Source organism: Phacochoerus africanus, chromosome 5 (assembly GCF_016906955.1).
Source record: "Phacochoerus africanus isolate WHEZ1 chromosome 5, ROS_Pafr_v1, whole genome shotgun sequence".
Classification (NCBI taxonomy): domain Eukaryota; kingdom Metazoa; phylum Chordata; class Mammalia; order Artiodactyla; family Suidae; genus Phacochoerus; species Phacochoerus africanus.
The window spans coordinates 75579748-75595296 of record NC_062548.1 but is presented as its reverse complement, the minus strand read 5'-3'; the positions used below and the strand labels follow the sequence as shown (position 1 = coordinate 75595296).

At 49.0% G+C, this 15549-nt stretch overlaps 1 protein-coding gene across 16 annotated transcripts in view; it reads left to right on the top strand.

Moving 5' to 3' along the window:
* DYSF (dysferlin) overlaps positions 1 to 15549 on the top strand; it is a 228349-nt gene that overhangs the window by 14707 nt on the left and 198093 nt on the right. For all 16 annotated transcript variants that reach the window (XM_047781803.1, XM_047781796.1, XM_047781799.1 and 13 more), the window contains exons 2-3: positions 8116 to 8171; positions 9094 to 9185. In XM_047781803.1, the coding sequence (XP_047637759.1) occupies positions 8116 to 8171; positions 9094 to 9185 (148 nt within the window). The remainder of the gene's footprint in view (positions 1 to 8115; positions 8172 to 9093; positions 9186 to 15549) is intronic.

The window sequence follows — 15549 nt, the reverse complement described above, 5'->3', positions numbered from 1 at the left end:
ACCTCCCAGGTCACGGAATGAACCTTTCTGGTCTCACCCTCCATCAGAAGCCCCCTGCCCCCTTGTCTTCCCCTCTAGAGATAATCTCATCCAGATATCGTTTTGCAAAGGTTTGCATATTTACATTTTCACTCAATAATAAATCAGGGGCATTTTTGGAGGCCAGTAAATATTCTTTTACACACCTTTTAAGATGTCTGCATAATATTTTACTCTGTGGATGCACCGTAATTCAGTTAAGCCCCTGTCGATGAATATCTGGGTTGTATAAGATTTTTAATATTTATATTCAATGCTTAAATTATAGTGTCACTGTGAGAAATATCCTGGTGACTACATCTTTGCCCATATATTTAATTATTTCCTCTGGGTAAATGCTGGAGGTGGCATTGCTGTGTCCGAAGTTACAGTTAAGGCTTTGCTGCATTTCCCAAAGTGTTCTGATAATCTACATCAATTGTACCTTCCCATTAGCTAAGTATGGGGAGTTATTATAATTCTGCTAACACAAAACATTATCATGCAAATTTTAAAGAATTTCTTAGGTTCAAATAGTAGTTGTGATATTTCAATGTTATTGCCTATTTGCATTTATTTCTTACTGAATTGCTTTTTAATTTGGGAAGGAAGAGATGTTGTCTTTTTCTTAATTAGTTGTCAGTACTCTTTATATTTTAAAGACATTCAAATTTTTGTCATCTATGTCTCAAATATCTTCCCCAGTTCTAACTTGGAGAACAGACTTGTGGTTCCCAAGGGGGAGGCGGAACGAGTGGGGTGGACTGGGAATCTGGGCTTAATAGATGCAAACTCTTGCCTTTGGAATGGACAAGCAATGAGATCCTGCTCTGTAGCACTGGGAACTCTATCTAGTCACTTGTGATGGAACATGATGGAGGATAATGTGAGAAAAAGAATGTATATATGTATGTGTGACTGGGTCACTTTGCTGTACAGTAGAAAATTGACAGAACACTCTAAACCAACTATAATGGAAAAAAAAATCATTTTTTTAAAAAATGAAAAAAAATCTTCTCCAGTTCTAATTGGCTTTTTGAGTTTAAAGACTACCCCTCTCAGAAGGCATTCCATTGCAGCCAGTGTATCCACCTGCTGCCAGCCCTTCCTGTCCACTTCTTTTTTGGAAAGTGTGGATTCGGTTAAGACATAGAAAGATTGTGATCAGGGAGTTCTTTTTTTTTTTTTTTTTGGTCTTTTTTGTTATTGTTGCTATTTCTTGGGCCGCTCCCGAGGCATATGGAGGTTCCCAGGCTAGGGGTTGAATCGGAGCTGTAGCCACCGGCCTACACCAGAGCCACAGCAACGCGGGATCCGAGCCGCGTCTGCAACCTACACCACAGCTCACGGCAACGCCGGATCGTCAACCCACTGAGTAAGGGCAGGGACCGAACCCGCAACCTCATGGCTCTCAGTCGGATTCGTTAACCACTGCGCCATGACGGGAACTCCCCTGATCAGGGAGTTCTTGAGGGTGAGAAGAGCTGGGCTGTGCTGAGAAAAGCAGGGAGGGACAGCTGCCTAGTCTTGGGGTGCACAGGCTTGAGTCTGGGCACAGGTGGTGGGGTCGGTATCAGAGTTTCCACAATTGTTTGGTTTTCTGCTGTAACCTTGATTTCCCATTGTTTTGTTTGTCTGATGACTCTTCTAATGAGGTGTCCAGAGTGTGCCCAGCACAGAGCGAGTCCTCAATAAAGATTTGTGAACTAAATGAGAGGCTGCCAGCAGGATTTGAAGGAGCCTTGCACCTCTGACTGTAGGTCTTATTATCTGACTCATGGGCAGAAGCAGCCCATGTCTCTCTCTCTCTCTCTCCCTCTGGGAGTTCCAAGAGACTCCCTATCTCCTCTTCTCTCTGCTCCCTCTCTAGGTGAATGGCCCCACCAGCTACTCCTGCTTCCCTGTCAGAATCTGAGACGTGCTTTGCTCCTCCTCCTTCCCTCGCCCCCACCCAGACACTCCTTGGTAGATCCCAGGCCCACTGCCTGTGTCCTCACCATCTTCTGCCTTTTTTTTTTTTTTTTTTTTTTGCACTTAAAAAAAATTCTATTAAAGTGTACATAAGGGGAGTTCCTGTTGTGGCTCAGTGGAAATGAATCTGACTAGCATCCATGAGGATGAAGGTTAAATCCCTGGCCTTGCTCAGTGGGTTAAGGATCCAGCACTGCCGTGAGCTGTGGTGCAGATGCGGTTCGGATCCCGCGTTGCTGTGGCTGTGGCGTAGGCTGGCGGCTACAGCTCCAGTTCGACCCCTAGCCTGGGAACCTCCATATGCCTTGGGTGTGGCCCTAAAAAAAAAAGCAATAAAAATATGTGCATAATATAAAATTTACCATCTTAACCATTTTTGTTGGCCGTACCTGTGGCATTTGGAAGTTCCTGGTCCAGGGATTGAACCTGTGCCATAGCAGTAACCAGACCCACAGCAGTGACAGTGCCAAATCCTCAACCTGCTGAGTCACCAGGAAACTCCCCATCTTAACCACCTTTTTTTTTTTTTCTTTTTCTGTCTTTTTAGGGCCACACATGCAGCATATGGAAGTTCCCAGGCTAGGGGTTGAAGCTGCAGCTGCTGGCCTACACCACAGCCCCAGGAATGCTGGGATTCAAGCCGAGACCGCGACCTACACTGCAGCTCATGGCGATGCTGGATCCTTAACCCACTGAGTAAGGCCAGGGATTGAACCCACATCCTCATGGATACAAGTTGGGTTCATTACTGCTGAGCCACAACAGGAACTTCCTTAACAGTTTTTAAGTGTACACTTTAGTGTTATCAATGACATTTGTATTATTGTGCAACTATCACCACCATCCATGTTCAGGACCCTTTCATCTTCCCCAACTCAAATCTATTCCCATTAAGTAATAACTCACCATTTCCTCCTCCCCAAGTCCCTGGTAACTGGCTTATTTCATTTGGTGTGATGTCTCCGTGTTCATCCACGTGGTAGCAGGTGTCAAAATTTCTTTCCTTTTTAAGGCTGAATGATATTCCATCGTGTGTATACCCCACTTCTGTTTATCCCTTCATCCGTCAATGGATTTTTAGGGTGTCAATGGATTTTGTGGTGCCTTTGAGATGCAGTGGGAGGTGGACTACTTAGTATTTCTCAATCTTTCTGTAAACCGTCTCTGGACAGGCATTAGAAACGTGAGAGTAGGTTCCAGACTGTGATGTGCTCCCTCAGTGAAAACTCCTGTCTTGGCGTTTGTTTTCTTTATGATCCCACCACCCTAAAAATTCCATTGTCATCTTTGTTGCAAAAACAAGCATTTTGTCAGCTTCCTACCTCATCGTTGTGTTGGGGAAGTAGTCTGTCCTATCACAGCTATGGGGAGATTGTCCCCCTGGCTCTGCCAGAGATCAAGGTGCTCCTTTCCATACTGTAACCCCCATGGGTGTCTAGGCCTTGAGAGGGGGCTCATCCTGGGCCATCGAAAGGGGCCTGTCCCACAAGATGAGCCTGAAGGTATGAGTGCAGCCTGAGGCCCAGACAGTAGCAGGGCAGGGCACACAGCAGCCCGGCCACTGACAGGTAGACCTCACCAGGCGATGAGGGAGGGCAGGGATGTGGCTTCCGGGGTGAGGCCATGGCCACCTCTGACGTTCAGGTGTCGGAGGTGTGAGGCTCCCACAGTGGTGGGAAGGTGCCCAGGTGCTGGCTGGTGGATGGGCTGCTCCTGTCTCTGAGGCTCTTCTCACATCCCCTCTCAGAGCCCACGATCCTTATCAGGAATGGCTCCAATGGGGGCCCGGGACTGTGCACCACATCATTTTCTGTCACACACCTTGGCTCTTGACACTCAAGGGCCAAGATGGTGATTTCTTTGCCTTCCAGCTCTCCTCCGATGATCTTTCTTTCTTTTTTTTTTTTTGTCTTTTCTAGGGCTGCTCCGGTGGCATATGGTGGTTCCGAGACTAGGGGTCTAATCGGAGCTGTAGCCACCGGCCTATGCCAGAGCCATAGCAGAACGGGATCTGAGCTGCGCCTGCGACCCACACCAGCTCACGGCAACACTGGATCCTTAACCCACTGAGCAAGGCCAGGGATCGAACCCGCAACCTCATGGTTCCTAGTCGGATTCGTTAACCACTGAGCCACGATGGGAACTCCCTGACGATCTTCCTTTAAGACACTATTTTCAAACTTTTGCAACAGTCATCCACAAGAAATATATTTTAAATCATGACAAAGTATACATATAAGTATTATGTAAAAATATAATCAGAAGTTTCAGGTAATAGTATTTTTTTTTTTTTTGGCTGCACCCTTGACAGGTGGAAGTTCCTGGGTCAGGGATTGAACCTGCACCATAGCCACAGCAGGGACAATGCTGGATTCTTAACCCACTGAGCCACCCAGGAACTTCTCAAGTAAGAGTACTTTTAGGTGAAAAAAGGTGCTCTGAGATTTTCTTCTCTAGTCTATTCTGTCATTAAAAAGATATATTGGGGAATTCCTGTCGTGGTTCAGTGGTTAAGGAACCCGACTAGCATCCATGAGGATGTGGGTTCAGTTCCTGGCCTTGCTTGATGAGTTAAGGATCCAGCGTTGTGTGAGCTGTGGTGTAGGTCACAGAAGCATCTTGGATCTGGCGTTGCTGTGGCTGCAGGCCGGCAGCTGCAGCTCCAATTGGACCCCTAGCCTGGGAACCTCCATGTGCCTCAGGGTGTGGCCCTAAAAAGACAAAAAAAAAAAAAAAAAAGAAGGACATATTGGCCAGCTGAGTCAATTGTTATCATGGCCTGCTAATGGGTCCCAGTGAACAATTTGAAAAACACCACCCTATAGCCATGAGGGACTCTGATCTAGTCTGGGGTCAAGTTGGGGTGTGGAGGTTGTGGGGGACAAGTGAAGAATTTCCGTGGGGGACAGAAGAGTCCTCCCATGGTAGGTTCCCTCCCCTTCACTGAGTTAGGCTGGAGGAATACCCCAGGGTTCCAGCACGATTCTCAGAGATGCGTGCTGGTCCCCAGTCCTGCAGAGCCACCTGGGGAGAGGGTGTAGCCCCCTCCCTAACCCCCAGCATGGGCGGTGAGCTCTCCTGTCTCTTGTTCTGTCAAGTCTGCTTATTTATACATCTAAAGCCACATCTCTCAAGGCCGAAGTTGATTATCAAGGACAGGACAGGTCTAAATCCACGATGAGGAAGTAACTGTTTTCTTAACTGTTTCCTAATTAGCAGCCTGCCTTCCTTTTCCTTGGCGTCTTGTGAGTCAGGTGATTGTGCCAGATTAAAGTTTCATTTCTTTCTGGCCCTTTGGGGCTGGAGAACCTATTAGTAACCCCTCCCTTAGTGTCATCCAGAGGGTCCTGAGGGTTCCCGAGTTGGCACTTCCTGCCAGGACCTAGCGAAACCCCCTGGAGGGCCTTTGTTCTCCTCATCTTCAGGGAAGTCAGGGAGCAGAAAATGTTTAAAAGACACCTTGTGTAGGGCTTGGTACACGGACACCACTTAATTGATACAAACCAGGAGCGCCAGGTTGTGTTCCCAAGTGGGCAATGCAAGAGAGGCTACAGATGGAATTTTCTATGTTATTCCTATAGGTCATGAAAAGGTGATGGGGGGGGGAGTGAACACTTAGATAGCATCTCACAACCAATAAAGTAGACACTTTTTTTTTTTTTTTTTTGGCCATGCTCATGGCAGGTGGAAGTTCCCAGGCCAGGGATTGATCTCGAGCCCCAGCAGTGACAACGCTGAATCCTTCACTGCTAGGCCAACAGGGGATTCCTAGACACCCTTATCATGATCATTTCATTGCCAAGAGAGCTAAGGCCTTACTTAGAGGTTCCAAGCCCTGTCTAAGATCGCTCAGCAGTGCCTGCCATCTGAATGAATCTGAAGCCATGTGTTTAACCCATGCTGGAGCCAAACCAACATGGCCCACAAGGCAAATTCAGAGTGGTTCTGCCAGGACAGACCTGGCCACCTTTGACAAGGTACCTGGGCCCTCCCAGGACAGCCACCGCCTTGTTGTGCCCCCTTTCCTCCCCTCTGTCTGTTGTCATACTGTGAGGGCAGCTGCTGGCTTTCCCTGTGAAGAGCGGTTGGTTCTGTCCTCTAGTGAGGAAGCGAACTTGCAGCCAACCTGGGAAAGAAAAGGACTCATTCATTCAGCACCCAATTAAGAGGCAGGACAGGGTTCCTGCAGACCAGGGTTCCTAAGAGGAGGAGCGCATGATGTGCGCCCTCTGAAGCTCATGGTCTAGTGGGAGACAAACCTAGAAGAACACGGTTGTTCTGCTGTTGGAATGTGTGGGATCACAGTTTGCAACAATCTCTTGTCTGGGAGAGTCAGGGGAGGCTGATCAGAGGAGGGGCAACTGAGCTGGGTATTGAAGAATCAGTAGGAGTTCACTAGTGTGGGGCATGGAGGGGAAGGGAGGGGTGGGCCTTTAAGTGGGCAGGCTGTGTGCCGGGCACCTCACTCATCCTATCTTGTTTAGTGGGGTTTTTTAATTATTTATTTATTTTTTTTAGGGTTACACTCATAGCATATGGAGCTTCCCAGCCTAGGGGTCAAATTGGAGCTGTAGCTGCTGTCCTACACCACAGCCACAGCAACGCCAGATCTGAGCGGAGTCTGTGACCTACACCACAGCTCGAGGCAACGCCAGATCCTTAACCCATTGAGCAAGGCCAGGGATTGAACCTGCATCCTCATAGGTGCTAGTTAGATCCGTTTCTGCTAAGCCTCCTTAGGAACTCTGCAGTCGGATTCCTAACCCACTGCATCACAGCGGGAACTCCTGCATAGAACATTTCTGCTGAGCCCTGGAAAATGATGATTATTGCAAGAGAGAGCACTTTGTGTGACTGCTTGAGTGGCATATGCTGAACTAGCCTTTTTTTTTTGTTTTTTTTTGTTTTTTTTTTTTTTTTGTTTAATGGAATCCTGTTTTCACTTGAAAGAATGACTGACAAATTGTAATTATTCATACTTGGGCATTTGAAAGACATTTTCTTGAAGATGAATGAGTGAGCCTGCCGCTTTAGGCTGACATTTAATCTTTTGTGGCCCATCATAAAATTCGAGCTTTCAAACAAAAATTGGAATTTTAGGAAACTTCTATCTTCCAGTTTCCCAGTATTTAATGACTTTTCTGATGAGATCGATGGTGATATTAAGGAATGTGATTTTTCAGTATTACATAATGAAATGTGTCAACATTTGGAAGGTTTTCATAATTCAATGACCAGCATGAGATGTTACAGAATCCTGTGTGGGTAAAGATTCGTTCAAAATGAAAGCTAGGGCAATGGATTTTAATGTAACAGAGTACAAAATGTTCATCATTCTGCTCTCAGATTTCACACTGCAGCTAAAGTATAAGTCGAAAAAATATTGCTTGTTGAATTTTGGTGTAATATCAAAGAAGGGTATCAAATTATCTGAAAATGTATTAAAATGCACCTCCTTTTCCAACTATATGTCTAGTTGGAATTTCCTCATAGATGTCAACTAAAAAGAGACCTCTCAGTAGACTGAATGCAGACAAAGCTATGAGCAGCCAGCCGGGCAATAAAGAGACCGGCAAAATGTAATGTGTCACTTTCCCTTTTCGTCTGTTTTGGAAGTTAAAGTTATTTATCATAAAATTATGTCACTCTAGGAGTTCCCGTCGTGGCTCAGTGGTTAATGAATCTGACTAGGAACCATGAGGTTGCAGGTTCGATCCCTGGCCTCGCTCAGTGGGTTAAGGATCCGGCATTGCTGTGAGCTGTGGTGTATGTTGCAGACGTGGCTCGGATCCCGAGTTGCTGTGGCTCTGGTGTAGGCCAGTGGTTACAGCTCCGATTGGACCCCTAGCCTGGGAACCTCCATATGCCACGGGAGTGGCTCAAGTAAAGGCAAAAAGACAAAAAAAAAATTATATCACTCTATTAATCTGTACTGGACTTATTGCTAATTTAAAATTAATTGCTAGGAGTTCGTGTTGTGGCTCAGCAGTAACGAACCTGGCTGGTATCTCCATGAATGCAGGATTGCCAGGGCATTGAGGGTGTTTCAGGTCTCAGAACTGGCCCTCACTCAGGGGGGAGGTGGGGTGGGGTCCGTCTCTCCATCTTCCTGTGTGTCTCTCCCAGGGGTGAAGAAGAGAACCAAAGTCATCAAGAACAACGTGAACCCCGTGTGGAATGAGGTATGCTGCCTCCCAATCTCGCTGCTTTCATCCCTCTGCCACCGCTGTCTCTGCAGTGGTGGGTCTGGGGGTTCCAGCAGGGGTGGCTCTCTCAGCGATCTTGGCAGGGAGAGGAGGGACTCTGGTCCAGCATGCCCAGGGAACTCTCCTGGCACCGGGGGCCTGGAAGGAGGGTTGTGGCCCATCCTCCCCACCCCATCCCGTGATGTGGGTTTGGCATGGAGAGCAGTGAGGTGCCTTACTGTCCCCGCTCCCTCCGGCGGTGGTCAGCCAGGTGGAGGGTGTTTCAGGCCCTCTTACCTGCCTTGTCTCCCGCAGGCTGTTCTTCTTGCCCACAGTCACCTCCTCCCCACAGCCCTCCCTGATTCACCAGATCCTCCTGGGGCTCCTGCCAGCCTCTGTCCCCTCCACTAGCTCTCTGCATGTGGCTCCCTCGGGTCTTTGCAAGCCCTGGATGCCTTGGGTGGATGGGGTCTGGATGCATGGGGAGCCTCTGCTCTGAGAAGGAGCCTGGGGCTTCTGGAGACCAGTGTGGCACTACTGCATGCTGTCACCAGGGGCCTGGCTTCTTCTTGAGCATATTGATCTTGGTCCCTGAGGGCTCTGCAGGGTCACCTGACACATCCCCCAGCCGTGCTCCTGGTGACTGGGGGAAAATGAGTTGGGGAGGGGGTCTCAGGGGTCTGGCCTCCTCTTCACTTCTGCTGCCTTCTGCCCTCACTGTCACCACTGAAGCGCTGGCACCTGGCTATTCATGGGTCCATTCATTCCCTCCTTCACCCCTCCTGCCACCAGCATCGGTCATGGATGCCTGCTTAGGGCCCGGGGGGTGGGAGGGCGGAACCTGTGGCAACAGACACTGTCTCTTCCCTTCTCTTCTCGGAGTCCACCAGTGAAGACATCTTTCCTCCTTTTCTTCCAGGGCTTTGAGTGGGACCTCAAGGGCATCCCCCTGGACCAGAGCTCTGAGCTTCATGTGGTGGTCAAAGACCACGAGACGATGGGGAGGAACAGGTGAGGCGGGTGAGGGACTCTGTGTCTTGGTGTGTGTGTGGAGGTGGAGTCAGGGTGGATGTGGACTCCAGAACCTGGGCTTTGGAGAGCTGGTGTTTATTGAGGACCTGGCCCAGTGGTAGATCTGGGGGAAGCCTGGCTGCAGGCTTAGGAACTCAGCTGTGGGGGAATCTCGGCGCTTCCCAGGCGGCTGGTAAGGGAGATGGGCCAGCATCTGCATCTTGACATGTTTGCACGGGGCGCCTGTGCCCCAGGGAGCAGGGAAGAAAAGGCTGTCTGGTTCCTGCTGCAGCCCAGAGGTGCCCGGCCCGGCCTCTCTCCCCACCCAGCGCAGGACGGGCAGGGTGGCAGCCCAGGCTGGGTGCAGCGGCAGCTGGCAGGGAGCACTCCATGAAGGCTTCCTGGAGGAGGTGGGGCTCGAGGTGAGTTGTGGTGTAGAAATTGGAAGAGTAAGAACAGTCCACACCGCCTGCCCGGTGGCCTGTGGCAGTGTTTTCTCTTGTTATTTCATCTGCAAAGTTGGGGGGGGAAGGCGCTCCAGGCAGGAGGAATAGCAGGACCAGAGCTCAGAGTTCTGTGGTGGCAAAAGTAGGCTCTCTAGGCAGCCAGTGAGTCCTTCCTCCTGAATTGGCTCCTGGGCCCTGGGTGTGCTGGTGGCAGGGCATGGGGGGATGGGCGGGGCCAGCCAAGCTTAAAGATTGATGGCCCTGTGGATGGTGGGGCAGGTGGCCTGGGAGACACAGCCTGCGAGGGCGCTCAGTGCCGAGCCTTGAGTGTCAGGCAGGGCTTTAGCGGTCCCTGTGGGATGACAGGATGTGGCTGGCTTAGCTGCCAGCAGGGGTGGGTTCATGCTTGGGGGGCCATTTGCTGAGGTCTGGGCCCAAGGATCAGGCCTGGGCTTGCTGTTTTGTGACCCGCTGACAGGGGAGCCTTTGTCTGGGAACTGAGTCAGCTGGTGTGGTGCCCGGGCTGTGTTACCCTGGGGTGAGGGAGGAGGAGGAGGGGGAAAGAGGGGGGATTTGGCGACCTGGGGAAGAAGGCCGACAAGGGTCTCAGGCTGCAAAACATTTGCGAAGTTTGAACTCTTAAAAAGCTTGGAAGGGAGTTCCTGTTGTGGCTCAGAGGTAACGAACCTGACTAGTATCCATGAGGATGCAGGTTTGATCCCTGGCCTCGCTCCATGGGTTAAGGATCCAGCATTGCCGTGAGCTGTGGTATAGGTTGCAGACATGGCTCAGATCTGGCGTTGCTGTGACTGTGGTGTAGGCCAGTGGCTACAGCTCCGTTTAGACCCCTAGCCTGGGAACCTCCATATGCCATGGGTGTGGCTCTAAAAAAAAGCAACAACCAAAAAATGGGAGAAAAACCCAAGTGCCACAGTCTTGCTGTGGCTCTGCCATGCAGTGGGTGCAGGGCATGGTATGGGGAGGCTGGGGCACTTTCACTGGGCCCTCCTGAGGTGGGGCTGCAAGGTATGGGGGCCTAGGACATCTTGGGTCCATCTTGTCCAGCCTGGACCTCAGCACCCCCCACCCACACAGGGGCAGGGGCTGGAATTAGTTCACACCAAGTTACCCCAACACAGATGTTTTAGGGGAAACAGGCAGCTTCTGACAGGCATGAAAACTGGGCTCAGGGTGATCCTGGAAGACTTCTTGGAGGAGGGCCAGACTGACTTGGAGGCCAGGGCAGAGGAGACGAAGGAGAGCCTTCCAGTGTCTGAGCATGGAGGGCAGCGGGCTAAGGCCATACCAGTGGGAGTCAGTCACGTGTTTGTGCGGCCCAGTGAGAAGGGAGCAGTGGGGCTGGTTTGGGAAGGGACCTCCACCACAGGGCTGAAGATAATAATAGCAAATGCACAACAGCTGGTATTTACTAAGAGCTTAGCCAAGTGTCTGGCCCTGCACTGAGTCTTTATATAAAGATCTTTTAAAATCGGTTAGGTGCTACTATTATACTTGTCATTACCACAAAGGGAAACTGAGGCTCCAGGAGGTTGGGTAATTTCCTCAAAGGCTGGTGATGGCAGAGCTCTCTTTGAAGGGCGGGTCTGTAGCATTCTTGGAATCCCTGTGTTCCTGTACCTCTCAGAGTCTCCTGGAAGCCCTATGGGTGCTGGGCCCTTCTGGTAAGTTCACTTTCCCAATGACTCTGGCATTGAAAAAGCCCAGCAAGGCAAACACGGAGGAAATGCATGTTTCATTTTCATAATCACATTCAGCATTTTTCAGGCCCTGTGGGGAGATTTCTAAGACTGTGAAGGCAGCTGGGGGCGAGAACATATTTTTGATCACTCCTAGGGCCAGTGGGACCCTCAGGGTGACACAGGCCGGTGCCACCTGTGGGCTGGCCTGGCCTTGTGGGTTGGAGGTCCACTTCAGGGCCCATTTACCTTGGGGCCCTCTTGGTGGCCCCTGTGAGTGTCCTCCAGTTTTTAGGGGGAAGCCAGTTCCCTGAAGATCAGTTCCCCACATGACCAAGTTCACTTGGAGCCAGTGTGCTGGAAATCAGTTCCTCAAACATTAATTTGCAGAAAAGCTAATTGTCAAAATTTCCCAATTTACCAGAAACGTCTTTCTGATAACTCCTTGAATGAAATTTTGAGTTTTTCAAGCATTTATCTCAATTTTGCATTTCTAGCAATTAAACATGAAGTTAAATTAAAATTTAAAGGAGTTCCTGTCATGGCTCAATGGTTAACAAATTCGACTAGGAACTATGAAGTGGCAGGTTCGATCCCTGGCCTCCCTCAGTGGGTTAAGGATCCGGCGTTGCCGTGAGCTGTGGTGTAGGTTGTGGGCTCTGATCCCGTGTTGCTGTGGCTGTGGTGTAGGCCGGCAGCTACAGCTCCGATTAGACCCCTAGCCTGGGAACTCCATATGCCACGGGTGTGGCCCTAGAAAAGACAAAAAGACAAAATAAATAAATAAATAAATAAATTAAAATTTAAACTTTCATAAATAAGTATCTGAAGAACTTCAGAAGTTGCCCAAATAATCCTCTCCTGTGTGGAAATAGTAGGATTTTTGCTTCATTATAGGAGCCATTGGGGATTTCAGGTTGCAGAGCAGTTTGCTTGGGTGGAGGGTATGTGAGATGCTTCAACCTAATGGAAGAGAGGGAGGGGGCGGGTCCCGAACAAGCGCTGCTCTAAGAGCCTGATGGTAAGAGCACAGTGTGCTCATCCGACACGTGAAATGTGAGCCAAGAATCCCAGCTTAACATTAGTAAAAAAAATCTAAAGCTGTAACAGTAAGAAACATTTCCAGGAAGTGACAAGAGGGACCTGTTAGAACAGCGGAGAAGGAGGAGGCAGAGGCTGGAGCAAGGAAATTGCAGGCAGAGTTTTTTAACCAACGGAGTGGTCGGGAGCTCTGAGCAAGCAAGACTCAGGCTCTTTTTCCACCTGCCCTCCATCCCTGGGGCAGGGGGAGTGCTTTTTTTTTTTTTTTTTTTTAAATAGACGGGGTGGTTTTGTTGAGTCATGGGGTCGTGGGCCTTGGGGCTTTCTCTGTTCTAGGGAACTCAATCCAGTTACCTGGGCCTGTTCGCTAAGAAGGAGTCTCCGAGTCTGGATTCAGCTGTGTTATGCTGAGTTTTTGTCCTTTTAGGCCTTGTTTCATTTTCCACCTGAGACAACCGTGTGATATCTTACAGTTTTGAAAGAGAACAGGGAAAAGATTCAGTGACCTTCGTTCAATGAACATTTCGAATAGAGCATGTCTTCACTACCGTCACGTTGTCACTGTCTGGTCCGGAAGCAGATAGGCAAATATCAGGCCTGACCGGGACCGTTGCCCTCTGACTGCTCTGGGTTTCCACGAGCTCCATGGGGTCATCTTGCAGCAGCCCCTTCATTCCTGGTGGTCCTGGGGTTCAGTGAACTCACCAATGGTCCCCCTGGGTCTCCGAGGTGCAGCACAGCCATCCACAGGCATCCTCCTGGGGTCTCCCTCTGCCTCCTCCTTCCCCTCTTCCCAACCTCCATCCTCTGCCTCCATCTGTTTCGAGAGTCCCCTCAATGCTTCCTCATTCCTTTTTGGGGGGCAACGCTCATGGTATGTCAAAGTTCCCTGGGTCAGGGATTGAACCCTTGCCACGGCAGTGACCAGAGCGGCTGAAGTTGCAACACCAGATCCTTCACCTGCTGGGCCACAAGGGAATTCTGGTGCCGCCTCATTCTTTGTAGCCTCTCCCTCTCACCTCTCTCTCCACAGGTCTCTGGCTTTGCTTTTTTTCCTTCCTGGCCCCTCTCTTTTTCGTCTTTCCTCCCTCACTTCTACTTTCTTCTCTCCTCCTGGGGTGTGTGATGTTTCTGTGTTTCCCCGGTGAACGGTGGCAGTTTGGGGTGACTTTGTTATTCCTGACTGGTCTGCTGGCCTGGAGGTGGGGTGGGGTCTCAGAATCTCTTAGGCTGGGAGCTGGGGGACTGTCTCTGGGCCTCTCTACATCCCACCCACCCTGATCCAATTGCAGGGGTGGATCACCTCTGCGTCGATAAAATCAGGTTTCAAATGCACAGAAGAAGTAACGTCACTACTCTGGATGGGAAACACTCATGCAAACCCAGCTGGACTGGGTCCTGGATTTGGGTCCCAGGCTTCACTAAACAACTTCCTGTTTCCCCTGGACTTCTCAGAAGGATGCTGGAGGGCAGCTGACCCTGATCCCTGACCAGCTATTTGACCCCTGGGATATTCTGCCCAGAGATTCCTAATCTAGGCTACACAGTAGCATCACTGGCAGCTTTTGCACATGCCACTGGCTGGCCCCCGCCCACAGGTTTTCACTTAATTCATTAGGGGTGAGGCCTGTACATCTTTTCACACCCCCAGGTATTAGGGATCTTCTGTGCAATCTGGAGTGAGAGCTCGTCAGCCCCACTCCAGACCAGTGCTGCTCCATTGACCTTTCTGAGATGATGGACCCGGTCCATGTTGGCTCCTGTAACTGAGGAACTAAACCTTCAATTTAATTTAATTTTAATTAATTTAAATTTAAATAGCTGACGGGTCTGCGTAATGGCTGCCTACTGTGTTGCTCTATATTTTGAGAACAGTTCCAACCCTGGGTTCATGTTCGAATAACCCGGAAGCTTGGGTTCGAATAACCCAGTGGCTTGGGCTCCGCAGCAAATTGATTAAAGGAGCAACTGGAGTCAAGTGTAGGCATGAGCCCTTCTTGAAATTCCCCAGGGGAGGCCAGAGTGCATCAGGGCTGACACCCAACGCGTGAGAGCAAACTGGCACTTCTGCAAGGAATTGCTCTCGATTTTTTTCATGGATTAATTAAGACATAAGTATAACTCTTGCAGTCTTTTATGGATACAGTATTTATTGGTAGAAATAACTACCATACAATAATCATGGGCAAAGCTGCACCTGTTGAAGTTATTAAGGAAATGAAAAACTGACTCAAGAATCCTCTTGATAGCTGTAAACCTTGATCTGGGAGTTAGATTTAATAGAAGTAATTCCAGAGAAGAAAATTCAAGAGTGGAAGGGAGCTCTATTTGGTAAAGCTTGATATGAACCAAAAAATTTTTAAAAAATCTTCACACTAAATCGGTGTTGAGACTTTTATACAGAAAATAGTTGTTACCAGTGACAATACTTTTTGGAGTTCCCGTTGTGTCACAGAAGAAACAGATCTGACTAGGAACCATGAGGTTGCGGGTTTGATCCCTGGTCTCTCTCATTGGGTTAAGGATCTGGCATTACCATGAACTGCGGTGTAGGTCGCAGATGTGGCTTGGATCCTGTGTTGCTGTGGCTGTGGCATAGGCCAGCAGCTATAGTTACAATTAGACCCCTACCCTGGGAACCTCCATATGCCAAAGGAGCGGCCCTGGAAAAGGCAAAAAAAAAAAAAAAAGACTAAAAAATAAAAAATAAAAAGCAGAAAAAAATAACAAAGAATTTTGGAGTTCTCACTGTGGCTTAACGGGTTAAGAACCCTAGTAGTATTCATGAGGATGTGGGTTCAGTCCCTGGCCTTGCTCAGTAGGTTAAGGATCTGGCATTACCTTGAGCTGTGGTGTAGGTCACAGAGGCTGGTAGCTGCAGCTTCCATTCAACCCCTAGCCTGTAAACTTCCATATGCCACAAATGTGGCCCTAAAAAGCAAAAAAAAAAAAAAAAAAAGAAAACAAAACAAATAACCCCCCCCAACAACAACAAAAAAGGGAGAGAGTTTATGTATGCTGTATAGAAAACACATCAACAAATTAAAAGGGCTTAATTTAGTTTGTCCTGAAAAATGCCTTTCCAGTAGAAATTAATTAATGTAGGTGTATTTTTAATTTAAATGTCCGGTAAATGTAAATATGGAAGCAGAAGTCTCCATGGAGTCAAAATATCCCACT